The following is a 13391-nucleotide window of genomic DNA, read 5'->3' as shown; positions in this document are numbered from 1 at the left end:
GATGCTCAGGCTGGTCCTTCAAATGGATTCTCTCCCATGATGGGGAGAAATTGCTCTTAAAAGGAGAAAAGTCTGCTGGGGTGCTTTTGGCGGATGTGTTTTAACACGTTATTTGGTGCAAGATAGTTGCTCAAAACAGGCCATCCAAAGATGAGGTGTGAATGCAGAGAGAGCTCTGGAAACATCAGAAACAAGGCTGCGGCACACGTCCAAGTCCTCCTGGACCATACTCCTGTTTGATCTGCCCCCCATGGGCTTTTGCGAGTCAAGTGGCTTAGGAATCCAACCCATCACTCAAACCAGTTGGCCAGTTGAACAACACCTGCCCAACCAAGAGAGGAGGCAAGATGGTTGCTGGAGCTCAGCAGGGAACTACAGTGGTCCCTCCACAATCGTTGAATGTGGAAAAACCCACTTTTCTTTTTACCTGAGAGAACAACTCTCTAGGAATCCCCAGGTCCTCCAGTACAACTGTGGTCAACATCTGCCAGATGTTGATCACAAAGTCATGCGTAAATGCCTAGAGAAGTGTTTTCTCTAGGAACTTGTCAATTCTCCATCACAACTCTATGGGTCAACTTCCAGCAGAATTGCGCTGGAGGGCTTAGAGATTCCTGAACATATTAATCTAAACTGCAAATAATCAAACCCTCAAAAGTCAAAGCTGCAAAAGTGGAGGGCGAACTGCATTTCGGAGAGACGGAGCCAAGAGGGGGGCAAGTGGGTCAAAATGCTTTATTTATTTATTTAGATACAGAATTGTTGAGGGAGAGGATTGGCACATGCAAGTCTAAAAGATGCCAGTTTAAAAGATGCCAGCCAGCAGCTGGAGCCAGACCACGCCTCAGAAAAGTTCCTTTTGGCTGGGGGATTCTGGGAGATGTAGTCAAAAAAAGAATGCAGGGGCAGCAGGGGTGGAGTGGGGGCCCCCAAGTCAGGGGAGCAGTGACTCCGCTCTGGGTTTCCGCTCTCAAAGCCATTTGGCCCTGCCTCCAAAACAGATTTAACAGATTTAGCTCAACTTTGAACAGCAAACATGAAAACTCAGATTCAAAGCTCTATGGCACTGAGACAGAAAACCACCAGCCGCCCCTGCTTTTTCTTTTAAAGTAACATTTCCAATCTCTGGGCCAGATGAAGCCTTGCTTATCATAGATGGCCAGTAACTGACCGCTGTAGCCCCAGGGGAAGAGAGACCGGGGTCTTAATAGTAATAACGATGATGATGATAATAATGCCCTCTTGCTGTTTCCCAGCTTGTGAAAGACCTGGGCACAGAACATTTCTTTTTCTGGATTCCCAATAATTTCACTGACACAACAAGAAACTCTGTGCCTGAGAGAGAGAATGCCCCCAAAGTGACAATAAGAAGAGATTGGGCAAAGCAGAACTTGGCATAGCTATGGGGCAGGAAAAGGCTTAGTGGGGTCACCGTTATGGGAAGGAGATGAGATTTGGGAGGAGACAATCTCTCATTCCCTGGTGCTTTTACAACCTTTGCGTTCACCCCAGCCTTTGGTACCACACTGGCCCCCACTTGCCATTCCTCCATTCTCTCTCTCCCTCCCTCCTTCCTCCCTCATCCTCCAAAACAGAGATTGGAAAAGTTATCCGTAGCCCAAGAGAGCTCAGAATATTCCACTTCTCCTGTAACGATAGGCATAGCAATGAGTTTGAACAAAGTGCAAGGTTGCTTTTCACATTCTCTTGTGCTCACTTATTGCCTAGGTCCATGGCCTCTTAGTCTCTCTCTCTCTCTCTCTCTTTGTGCATGTGTTTCATTTGCCCCACAATGCCTCCATCCCAGAGCAAATGCCACCAGCTGGTCAGTGCTCTGCCAGTACTCCAAAGCACAGGAGACATCCATCATCTCCATCTCCCTGCCCATCTTACTCACCCCTCCTTGGCTTGGTCCACCTTCTCCTCCCTTGGTTGAGGTCCCTGTGCACAGCCTTGGGCCTCTCCTGCCCCCCATTAAACCTTGGATTCACTCTCTGGGCTGGTGAGGTTCCCATTCCTCTCCTTGTCCCCATCTCCCCCTTTCTCAGTCCCTTCCTCCACTTTCTCATCCAGCTGGCTGGGGATGGACCAGTAGAGGTGGGCGTCCATCCTGGCCGCGGCCTCGGACAGTTCCCGGGCGCTGCAGCTGGGCGTCGGGACCTCAAAGGTCTGATGGAAGCTGTTGTAGTCCACCTCGTAGAAGCCGTCCTCCAAGGAGAGGACAGACATGAACCGGTGGCCCCAGAGGACTTCGTCCACCAGGTAGGAGCTCCGGGCCTGGCAGGTCATCCCTGCAATGGGAGGAAAGAAGAGTTTAAATATGCAGAAAAAGGTCAGAAAACATGTCTCTTAAGTGCCTGATAAGGAGAGTCCTGGGCTGACAAGAATTCCTTGCAGTCTGGGACATCTTCTGCACAAAATTCACAAGTGCTAGAAACAGTGCTTTCTGTGCAGGCAACAGAAAACACTAATTAGTCATTTGTAGGGACTGAAAAGCGTTCCACTATTCTTGGTCTGGGGTCAGGAAAGGGAACACCAGAGGGTTGTGGGTCCACATATGTGTGTATTAATGGTGGAGAAGCCCATGATACCTCTCCTGGGGTGTGCATATGTGTGTGTCCCTGTCCCCCACTTACCTGTAGCCTCCACCATCCCTTCCAGGATGACCACGATCTCAAACTCGTCCTTCTGCAGCTGATCCTTGGAGACTTCCCAGAAGGGGCTGTGTTCGCTGATTTCGTGGCTGATGATGAGAGGCGAGACAAGGAAGAGGCGGTCATCGCCAGTCTCGAAGCCCACATTGATGTCTGTCTGGTTGAGGGGGATGAACTCTCCTTCCTGGGTCTGCTTGGACTTGATCAGCTTGGCCCGGATGGAGGCCTCCACGATGTGGGAGTTGCGCAGGTCCCCCACCCGGAACATGAGGCAGAGCCGGTCGTCCCGAAGCGAGATGACCGCGTGGGTGGAGAAGACCAGCGTCTCTGCCCGCTTGTTGGGCTGGGAGATCTTGACGAACATGCAGCCCACCATGAAGGCATTGACCATGGAGCCCAGGATGGCCTGCAGCAAGAGGAGGATGATGCCCTCGGGGCACTTGTCCGTGATGACCCGGTGGCCGTAGCCGATGGTCGTCTCCGTCTCGATGGAGAACAGGAAGGCTGAGACAAACCCGTTGAGGTTGTTGACGCAGGGCGTCCAGGCATCGTCCCCCAGGTGGTCCAGGTCGCCCCGGCAGTAGGCGATGAACCACCAGATGAGGCCGAAGAAGAGCCAGGTGATGGCGTAGGCCAGGACAAAGACCAGGAGGCTGAAGCGCCACTTCAGGTCCACCAAGGTGGTGAAGATGTCCGTGAGGTAGCGGTAGGTCTCCCGCACGTTCCCATGCTGGACGTTGCACTTGCCGTCCTTCTCCACGTACCGCTGCCGGCCCCTCTTCTTCTCGGCCTTCTCGGGCTCCTCGCCTAAACGCCGCGCCAGGGCCGGGTTGAGCTGGCGGGAAGGGAGGGCCACCTTGGATTCGGACACCGGGGTCTCGGGGATGGTGGAGAAAGCCGAGTTCTCCTTCGCCATGTTAGCACCTGGGAGGGCACTGCAGGTCCTTCAAGGCTGCGGGGGGAAACAGAGGACAGACAGAGGAGTTGAACCTGAACCCAGGGCACCCAGTATCACAAAGCGATGCAACTCAGGGGAATAAAGAGATCTATTCATTTGGCCAGGATGGGGATTAAGTCTCTGTGCCTGTCTGGCAATTTTTCATGGTTTCGGCCCCACCTGGGCCCACCCGCCGGTGCCTTTCGCCACGCAAGAGAGCTTCCCCAGGAGAGGTGAGGAAAGTAGCTCTGTGTTGCAAAAATATTAGGATTATTCATCTCTCCTCCGGAGGTAAACACACAGCGGGTGGGTGGCAGACGAGGCCTTGCCAACGTTGCAGTTGGCACCTGTACCCACAGTGGGCTCCGAAAGAGAGAAAGGGAGCGATGAGATCTGTTCTTGGATGGTATAATGGAAAACCTCCACAAAGTAGGCCTGGCCCACGCAGAGGTTGAAGGCCCATAGAAACATCAACCACCTTAAACTGTGCATTTAAGTAACTTACCTTTATTTAGCCATGATAAATACAAGGAGAAGCGGGGGGAAATTCTTTTTGCTTTATTTGGCACACTGGCAGGGGCATTGTCTTCCAAAAATGGAACTTTTTCAAGCTTGGTTTCTTGGAGAGTTGGAGCATTAAAGAGAGGATGGATTAAGTTTATCACCATTTTGTCCTTGCAGGCAGGGACGAATAATTCATTGCCAAAGAAAATGAAAATTCCTGCACGGTCCTCTCTCCCTGAATTGAAACATCCTAAAGTTTTTCAGAGGAATTATTCTGCATAGAAAACCATGTTTTGGGGAATTTATTTTCATACCAAAAAAGGCAGGTTTCTCTTCTTTTCTTTACGCTCCAGAGTACAGCTCATGGGTCCTAGCAAGGCTGCATCTGTTTGCCTATTTGTTACAGTAGAACAAACACTCCAGGGCTTCTTCATCCATCCCTCCTGTATGTTCAACCAGGTTGGCATTTTGGGCCCCGCCCTGAAACGTGGCCCCTGCGCACTTTTTATGCCATTTACTGTGGCCCTTGGGGGAGTAAAACAAGACGCCTAGCAATGGCCTGAGTGTCTGAATTAATGCTGTTTGACACCGCTTTAACTGCCCTGGCTCCATCGTATGGGATCCTGGAACCTATAGTTTGTTGGGCCACCAGACCTCTTCTGACCAAGAAGGCCAAATAGCCCACAGATCCCAATATTTCATTGCATTGAGCCACCATGGCAGTGAAGTGGCCTCAAACTGTATTAATTCTGGAGTGCAAAGCCAACCTAGGACAACTCAGCTGCTCTTCCTACCCAAGACTTGAACCCATTTTGCGATTTAAATTTGCACCAACGAGGTCTAGAAGCTCACCCTCTTCAAAACAGATGTGGCATTTCCCTCAAACCCTCCATGCCATTTATGAAAAGGGATTCAAGTGGCCGTCCCTGGGTTCGTATCATGGGCATAATTTCCTATGAGCTGAGAAAGGCTGTCCAGAGAATGATGAGATCCTGTCTCTGATGGTCTCCTCTTCCCCCCTGGTCCTTGTTCACTCACTTTGCTGCGCTTGGTTGGGATGTTGCAGAATCCAGAATCCCTGGGAATTAACTCCTCTCGCAAGGGGCCGGGTGTGAAAGCTGATGGGAGAAGGTGTGGGCAGTGCTGGCGAGAGATGCCCAGATGGCTGGTGGCTAATTAAGTGGAGCGCTATTTTTAAAATGGCACCCACACGGCAAATGGACCGGTGGTCTGCCATTTAAATGAGCAAAGCCACTCCGCTGTGAAAAGTCTAGCAGACGTTGCTGAGGAGGCGGGAAGGGGACCCTCCGCATCGGAGAAGCTGCCCTCAGGCTGGGTGGCTTCTCCTTCTTATCCTGTTTGCATGGTTCAGTTCCACGCTGTAATGTTATAGATCTGACTAATTTAGGTTCAGAAGAGGAGGAGGAGGAGGAGGAGGAGGAGGAGGAAGAGGCAGCTTGTGTTGTGATGCACGGTGCGGAAACAGAGAGAAGAGAAACATTTATTTCGTTTGGCTTCTCGCAGCACTCGAACTCAGAACCATTCAATGGAACTGATGGGCAGATGAAGGAAAGACCTTGGCTACTCATTGGCACAAGAAACTTAAAAGGCAGGCTTTTAAAGGGACACTGTCTTGTTTTAAGCTGATCTGTTCATTATATATATACATTAGAAGTGTATGTTTTAATGTTGTGAATAGTTTAATTCCATTTCAATGTTCATTGTTTGCTATGTCTTTGCTGCACTTTTCTCTTTTTAAACGCTAAGCTGCCCTGCGTCCCAATTTTGGGACGACGGAGGGATATAGATAAATAGTATCATCATCATCATCATTATCATCAAAAAAAGGCATGTCTCTTTTTGCAGAGGTCTCTGAGCTGAACTCCAGCTGACCCTGAACTCCATGCATTCCTGGTTTTAAAAAAGACATCTGGACTTCTGAAGTCATGGAGATGGAGATGGGGGTGTCCTTGCCAGGGGTCTCAGGCAACATGCAACACCCTCCATCCCCGCACCTTTCCTTCCGATGGGGACAAGAGGCTCCAAGGCCTCCTTGCCCAAACCCAGCTCTTTCCTGGCACCTTTTTGGGCCTCTCTCCAAGGTGCTGAAGCCTCACCGGCTGCCTCTGCAGGCCTTGCGGCTCCCCTTCCCTGGCTCAGCCCTGCCGCTTGCTGGAGGCCCAAACCAGGCCTTGAAGGGAGCAAGTCCCAATCTCTAAAGGCTTCTTCAGAGCTCACCGTTATCTCCACCCAAAATAACTTCTTGGAAGGAAAAGGGGCCTCATTATGTGGCAGAACATCTCTCCAAAGGGTCCCCAGGGTGACCTCTAGCCAACATGGATGCTGAGGCAGACCCTCAGACACTTTCTAGCTCCAGTTGGAGATGCCAATGGCCATGGACCTCAGGACTTTCAGCATGGGAGGAGAGGCCTGGCTTCAAACTCCTCCGAAGGTCCAGGGCAGAAAGCCTTTCCTGGGGCCTCTTTTCCTTTCTCTCTTTTCTTTTTTTTTGCTTCTCAGCCTTTCCTACTTTGCAAGGTTGTTGTCATTGCAAGGATAACAATAAATGTTCAACTTTATACGTTTACAAATTGGGAGGTTCCTCAAATTCCCTAATTTCTTGCAAGGAGGATGGCTTTCTTTGGCCCTGTCCCTGCTCTAGTTTTCCTTTTGACCAATCCTACTCTGCAGAGTAGAACCATTAAAATTATATACAGTATGCATACACACACACACACACACAAAATAAAACTAAGATTATAAATATATGCATTTCTAGGAAAGAGACCTTGGTCCTTGTTCCAACCACCTTCTGCTCATTCTCTCGCCATCTCAGGACAAAACAAGGTTTAAGCTCAGGACCATTGATTTTGGCAGAGGGGAGTGACCCCGATTCGAACCCTGACCATTCCCTGAAGTCCACAAAAGAGGCCTTTCTCTCTTCATCCCCCCCCCCAAAGGCCTGTCCTACCTTACAGGGCTGTTCCTTTTACCAATACACTTGGCATGAAGGTGACCCATGTCCGGGGAAGAAGCACCAGGAGCGAAGAGAAGGCAAATGCTGACAGCCCTTTCCCAAATCTCAGGGGCTGGGTGGCCATCTTTTTTTGGAGGGTTGCTTTGACAGGGCCTTCCTGCATGGCCAAAGGGGGTTGGAATGGATGCCCCCTTAGGGTTCCCTTCCAACTATAGGATTCTAGATGAAATCTCCTTCTGCTCGCCCCTAAGACAATTGTGTCCTTGTCTGTGGGAGAGAGAAGGGAACTTTTAAAGGCAGCCTGTCTCACTCCCTCCCCCCCCCAAAAAGAATCATGGGAGCCTTCCTAGTCCCTGCACGCCAAATACAGGCCCAAACAACCCTCCCATTTCTTCCCTGGGGTCTTCCAGGGGGACCCCTTCCAATGCCAGGGGGGTGCTGTCCTCACCTGGTGGTGCAGAACCCCTCCGTCTTCCTCCTCCTCTCCTCTTCCTTCCTCTTCCTTCTCTGCAGGGCTGCTGTTGTTGGCTGCTGGGGTCCATCTCGTCCGGAACCCCCATGGCATGGCAAGGGGGCTGGGGGCTCCTGGAGGGGGCCAGGGAGAGGGCCTTAGCCCTCCCTCCCTCTCTGCCTAAATTTAGCCTCCCAGCAGCAGCAGCAGCATCTCTGTCTCTCCATCCCTCTGCCTTTCGCCTGCCTCCCGTTGCCACAGCAACCGCACTGGTCCTCCTCTAGGCTGGGATGCTCTGGAGGAGATGCCCCACTGCGCATGCTCACTCCGACCCCCCCCCAGAAGCAAGAATTGGGGGAAGACCCCCAGTGCCCCCCTCCAGCAACTCCTCCTGTTTAAGCTACCCTTGGCCCTAATAATAATATTGATATCCAGCCTCTCCAAGCAGATCAAAGCAGCTAACAATACTAAAGCAACATTAAAATACAGTAAAACATCCTAACCCATAAACTCTCCCATCCACAACTATAAAGTAAGTAGGGACAATGGAGGGGCAATTGGTGGGAGGCCACTATCCATCTATTCCTATTCTTATTACATTCATTTGCACCCCACTTTTCTCCCTGAATTGGGACCCACAGCATCTTACCAAGTGCAGTTGCAATGTACACAAGTGACAATGCAAAACGGATTTAAACTATTGCAAGGTTAAACTAGGCCATTGGTTTAAAACAGGATACGGTGGAAAAGGTAAAAAGCGTTTAAAAATAGTGTATGCGTGCAAACAAAACTCACATTGAAACAGAAAAATTCTTTATCCACAGATTTAACTTTATCCCTGGCTGGGAAACACGTATTCCAAAAAAGATATCAATTCCAAGGTGCAAAGCTTTGATTTTGCTATTTGATATAAGAGACATCATTTTATTGCCCCGTTATATATTATAGATTGTAGTTTTAGTATTATTGCACTATTATTATTATTGCTGTTGTTATTGTTGTTGGCCCACTGTGGGAGAGGCAGGTAAGAAATAATAATAATAATAATAATAATAATAATAATAATAATTTGCATGAAATGAATGGTATAAATCAGCAAAAGGAAGTGTCCAAGCCAATGGAAATCCACTGGAAAGTGGGTTTTCAAGTGCGAACTGCGTTTGTGTGTCCATAATGTGTGATACTAAGCAACTAAAAACCTCTCAGCCTTGCATAACACCCCCGGTGCTCCATTAATAATGCAAAGCTGGCCAAGTTTGCATTGCAGAAATAATCCACGCCGTGCGGCAAAGAGATTGGAGAAGTAGGGAGCGTTAGCCAAGGCAAGGGGAGTTTGAGGGTGGGTCGGGGGTCCAGCCCTGTGCCCTCTTGGATGAAATGGAGGATCCAGGGCTGTCCTGAGACCTAGGTCCCTTTTGCAAGGAAGGAAGTCAAGGGGAGAACTTAGTGGCCACATTCAGCAGCGGCAGAGCCTCGAACTCAAAGCCTGTCCATGAATTGAGAAGCATGGAGATGGAGATGGACATCAAACAGTAACTTTGCCAAGCTGAACCATCTAAGATGACGGGAAGAAAATCAACTCATTTGAGATGTGATGCCAGAGGAGAGTTTTGCAGATACTGTGGATGGCTAGAAAGACAAATAAATGGGTCTCGGTTTAAATTAGGCCTGAACTCTCCCTGGAAACCAAGATGACAAAACTGAGACTGTCGTACTTTGGACACAGCATGAGAAGATGTCACTTGCTAGAAAAGACAAGAATGCTTGGCAAGGTAGAAGGCAGTAGGAAAAGAGGAAGACCACGTTACAGATAGAGTGACGCCATCAAGGAAGCCAAAATGGATTTATGTTAGGGAATCCTGGGCTTTCTAGTTTGCTGTGGCCCCAGAGCTCTCTGACAGAGAAGGCTAGAGATCTCACAATGCTCCAAATCTCTCAGTGCGATAGCATTCAGCCGTGGCAGTTAAAGCGGTGCCAAAGCTGCATTAGTTCTGCAGTGCAGATGCAGCCTCTGCATCTCTTTCTCTCTGACCCTTATTTCAAACATAGGAAGGGAAAGGACTTTTCTTTGCAAATATCCCTTTGCAAATCTTCCTTTCCAAATATCTAATATCTAGTGGAAGAAGGACAGTAAGAGGAAAGTCTCCTTCCAAACCCAGATCTTAGCCATGCATGATAAAAATGGACACAGCAGGCCGCCCTCTCACTGCGTATGTGTATCTCTCTCTCTCTCATTCCCCCTCTCTCTTTTTCTCTTTCTCCTGCCCAGTCCCTGGGAGGAATCCAAATGGCGAAGGGAACAAGGGCTGTTTTGTTTCCCTGCCTGAGCAGCCAAGAAAGAAAGAGAGTTGCCTGTCTCAGCGAAAGCATGAACCAGGGGTGGCAAGCCCATTGTCCCCTCCGGATCATCGGCTTGGATCTTTGGGCCTCCTGACAGGTATCTCTCTTGACAGAGCTGCATGGAGTCAGCAGGAGCCAAAGGCGCCCGGCCTTTCTTTCCTTTTGCCTGTCACTTCAGGACAGAAAGAGACAGACAGAAAGAAAGAGAAGGAGAGAGGAAGAGACAGAATACGCTTTTTTATTTTTAAAGGCCAAAAGGAAGCAGGTGGAATCTTCCACCAATTTCTTCACGTCTCCAGAAGCCAAATGGGTTGGATTATTACGCTTGTTGCAAAGGTGCAACAAGGAAATGCCAGGGCCCTCCGGGTCAAACATGTCTTGGCTGAGCACAAAAGGGGCTTCACTTCCAGTCTGGGTTCAAGAGTGTAAAATGTGTGTGTGTGTGTGCCTTCGAGTCAACTTATGAGGACCCCAAGGATTTCATAAGCAAGGAAAACTCTGAGGTGGCTTTGCCAATTCCTTCCTCCAAACTATTGCCTAGAGTGTCTGGGATGGCAATCTCCCATCCAAGGACTAGCCAGGGGTGACCCTGCTTAGTGTCCAAGATCAGATGGGATCTGGCGACACAGCTTTAACTGCCATGGCTCCATCCTATGGATTCCTGGGATTTGTAGTTTGTTGTGGCCGCAGAGCTCTTTGACAGGGGAGGCTAAGTAGCGCACACAACTGCAAATCCATATCAATCAATGAGGTGTCAAAGTGCATTGTGGAGGCAGTGCAGATGAGACCCGAGAAAGAGTTAAGCAGCAAAAGCACCAAGAAAGGAAGCAAATTTCCACAATGGAGAAATTGGAACTTGTATTCTCCCTTTTGTCTCTCTCCTATTCACGCAAACTGGCACCTGGCTTGATCCGGATCTCAACACCTTCGGGCCCCATCTTTGTCACCGAAAGGTCCTCAGGTTTCAAGGAGGTATGGCTGCAAAGCATCCTGGGGGGAAAAGCAAAATACTGAGAAAGTGTGAAAACCTGTCTGTCCCGCTGGAGAGGTCACGGCCTTCAAGTCATGGGGGATTATGGGTAACGTTCCCAGAGTATCAGGTGTAGAGGAGCTTCTTTCCTGCATTTCAAGGCTCTGGCATCCAGGGCTGTTTGGCCCAGCTTCAAAGTAGTTTAGTGTGAAGAAGAAAGGCAAAATTTCTAAGGGGAGGAGGGGGACAAATCCAGAATGCATTGAAAAGAAACAGGTGATCCGAGCATTTTGGAAATAGCCGAGGTTGTTTAGCAGACACAAAAGCAAGGCCTGATCTGGAGAGGTGTGATCTGTCAAGAACGGCCAGCTTTGATTCAAATGATAAACCCTCAAATCAAGACTTATTATCTTTGCAGCTGGTGAGGAAATGATAACTTGTGCAGCATAACCTCCAACTGTCCTAGTTTGGCAGGAAGAGTCCCCATTAATCCTCCGTCGTCTCACTTCTTCATCTGCTTTTAAAATGTCCTGGTTTCTCCTTCCTCCTCCCATTTCCCCCATTTGTCTCCAGCTTACTTCCACTGCTACAAACTGAGTCCAAAATGCAAAAGTAGTTTGCAGTCCATTAACTCAGATGGAGGAAGAGCAGACTCTTGTCCTTTCCCAGTCGGCTCAGGCCAAAGAAAACCGCTGCAGCCCTTCCTAGCTTGTGTGCTCCTCCTCATTCAGAACTTTTGTCATCTTGACCAAATGCTGCTGTTGCTTGGACACATCCGTCCCAGTTTTTCTCAGCCAAATGTTGGAGGATATGTTTTAACCACTCAAGTGACTGCTAAAGTTTGGAAAAGTGTCATTTTTGGGGACTAACGCTCCCTCCATATTCTCTTCCTATTTGTTGGGATCCTTCGTTTCCAGAAGACAATAGCTCAAGGTATCTGCAACACGCCCAAATGTGAATATTTTCCAAGTTGACAGATGTCCATGTGTGTCATGCTTCCGGAACCAAGGTGTGCGTGTTTGTGTGGATTGCCAGAACGGGTGAGGCAAAGCTAAAACCGTGTTGAAATCCATTCCCCAGTGTTCCATCTGAACCTTCTTGGTGACTCACCGAAATCATGGACAGCCAAGCCCTCTTGGTTTTTGGTATCTTTGTGTTTTGTAGGTAACAACAGGGTTTATTGAGCACCGTCCGTTCTCTCCAGAGACAACAATGCTCCTTCGTGATGATGCTTGTGTGATGACAACCCAGAATGTTGTCACAAAGGGCTGGGTGCTTGGAGTACATTTCTCTCTGCTGGAAGGGACACCAATATTTCATTGTCTCACCTTTCTTCCAATACAGGACCCATGGCAGTTTACAATTGGAGCTGAAACAAAATACAATTAAAACAATGGATGATACCAAGGCTTTAGAAACAACTGAACAATCCTATTAAAGGCATTAATTTAAAACACGAGTTAAAAGGCTGACATCTCCATTTGTGGTCACGATTGTGTCTTCCAACTTGGCAAAAGGAGGTTGGCTTGGATGGCCTTTGCAGGTCTCTTCCAACTTTAGCTTTGTATGATTTCTATGAGAATAATGATGATAAAAATGCAACACAACGCACCCCACTTAAATGACCTTCTGCAACAAAGACTTCACACTCAAAAGACCTGGGAAAACGGAGGTGGGTCAATTGAAGATCTTGACAAAAGGGTTGCGTAGCCAACAAGATGTTTAGAAAACCAAAGCTTATGGGGGGATTCTGGAAGTTGTTGTTCCGAAAAGTCAATGTACCCAGCTTTGGTTTTTGTGTATCAAGCACCATCTTGGTCATTCGCAAACGGTACAATTTAGAAATGATTACCAGTAAAAGACATTGTTGAACCGTGGAACCCACAAGAAGAGTAGCATCCCTTTAAATTTAGAGATCAGAGTGCTAAAAAAGAAGTGTTTCTTCCTTCTTTTTTTGGACCGAACAAAGAGGAAGGAGCCGAGAAACCTGCCGCTTTGTCAAGGTTAATTATGTTCTTTGGTGCTCTTGAACAATGCCATTAAAGTTCAGAGACCAGGCCTTTTGTAATAAGGAAAACCACAAAATGCATAGTTTTGCTTGAGAGAGGATCAGCGACAACCTTTGCATTGTGCGGCATAAAAATCCTTCGATTTTGTCTCTAATTCCCAGACAGATGGGGTAACGCCAAGCCAGGAAAACAGATCAACAGAACCACGGAAATTGGGGTCCCAAGGAAGGGAAGGTAATCCAGGGAGAGCACTTGGAGGTCAGATGAACCATCCTTCCATGGCGTCCAACATCAGCGCCCATGCCCTCTGGGGGTTTCTGGGATTTGAAGTCCCCAAAGTAACTTTTCCAAGCTCTGTGCCATTCCCAAGCAATACTTGACATCTCCAAGAAACCCAAAGACGGAGTGGGAAAAATGGCCTAGTCCTGCCTTAGGAAAAAACTATCTGTCCTGGCTAGGAGACTTGTAACTTCTTCACAAGCAATGGAAAATGGAAATTCTCCTCCATTTACACTGAGCAGATTCGGAAAGTATGGGGAGAAGTCCCTC

At 48.6% G+C, this 13391-nt stretch overlaps 1 protein-coding gene across 2 annotated transcripts in view; it reads right to left on the bottom strand.

The window, feature by feature from the left end:
• Positions 1–703: 703 nt before the first annotated feature.
• The window catches only part of KCNJ9 (potassium inwardly rectifying channel subfamily J member 9), a 39468-nt gene continuing 26780 nt past the window's right edge, over positions 704–13391 (bottom strand). The window contains exons 1-3 of one of the 2 annotated variants that reach the window (XM_042439842.1): positions 7521–7795; positions 2637–3606; positions 704–2291 (exon numbers count right to left, since the gene is read on the bottom strand). In XM_042439842.1, coding sequence (XP_042295776.1) covers positions 1975–2291; positions 2637–3570 — 1251 coding nt within the window. In that variant the 5' untranslated portion in view covers positions 3571–3606; positions 7521–7795 and the 3' untranslated portion in view covers positions 704–1974. Of the gene's footprint in view, positions 2292–2636; positions 3607–7520; positions 7796–13391 lie in introns of those variants that run through there. The other variant, XM_042439843.1, reaches the window with a different exon arrangement.

The sequence above is a fragment of the Sceloporus undulatus genome, chromosome 9 (genome assembly GCF_019175285.1).
Source record: "Sceloporus undulatus isolate JIND9_A2432 ecotype Alabama chromosome 9, SceUnd_v1.1, whole genome shotgun sequence".
In the NCBI taxonomy this organism is placed as follows: domain Eukaryota; kingdom Metazoa; phylum Chordata; class Lepidosauria; order Squamata; family Phrynosomatidae; genus Sceloporus; species Sceloporus undulatus.
This window is presented reverse-complemented; position numbering and strand designations above follow the sequence as displayed.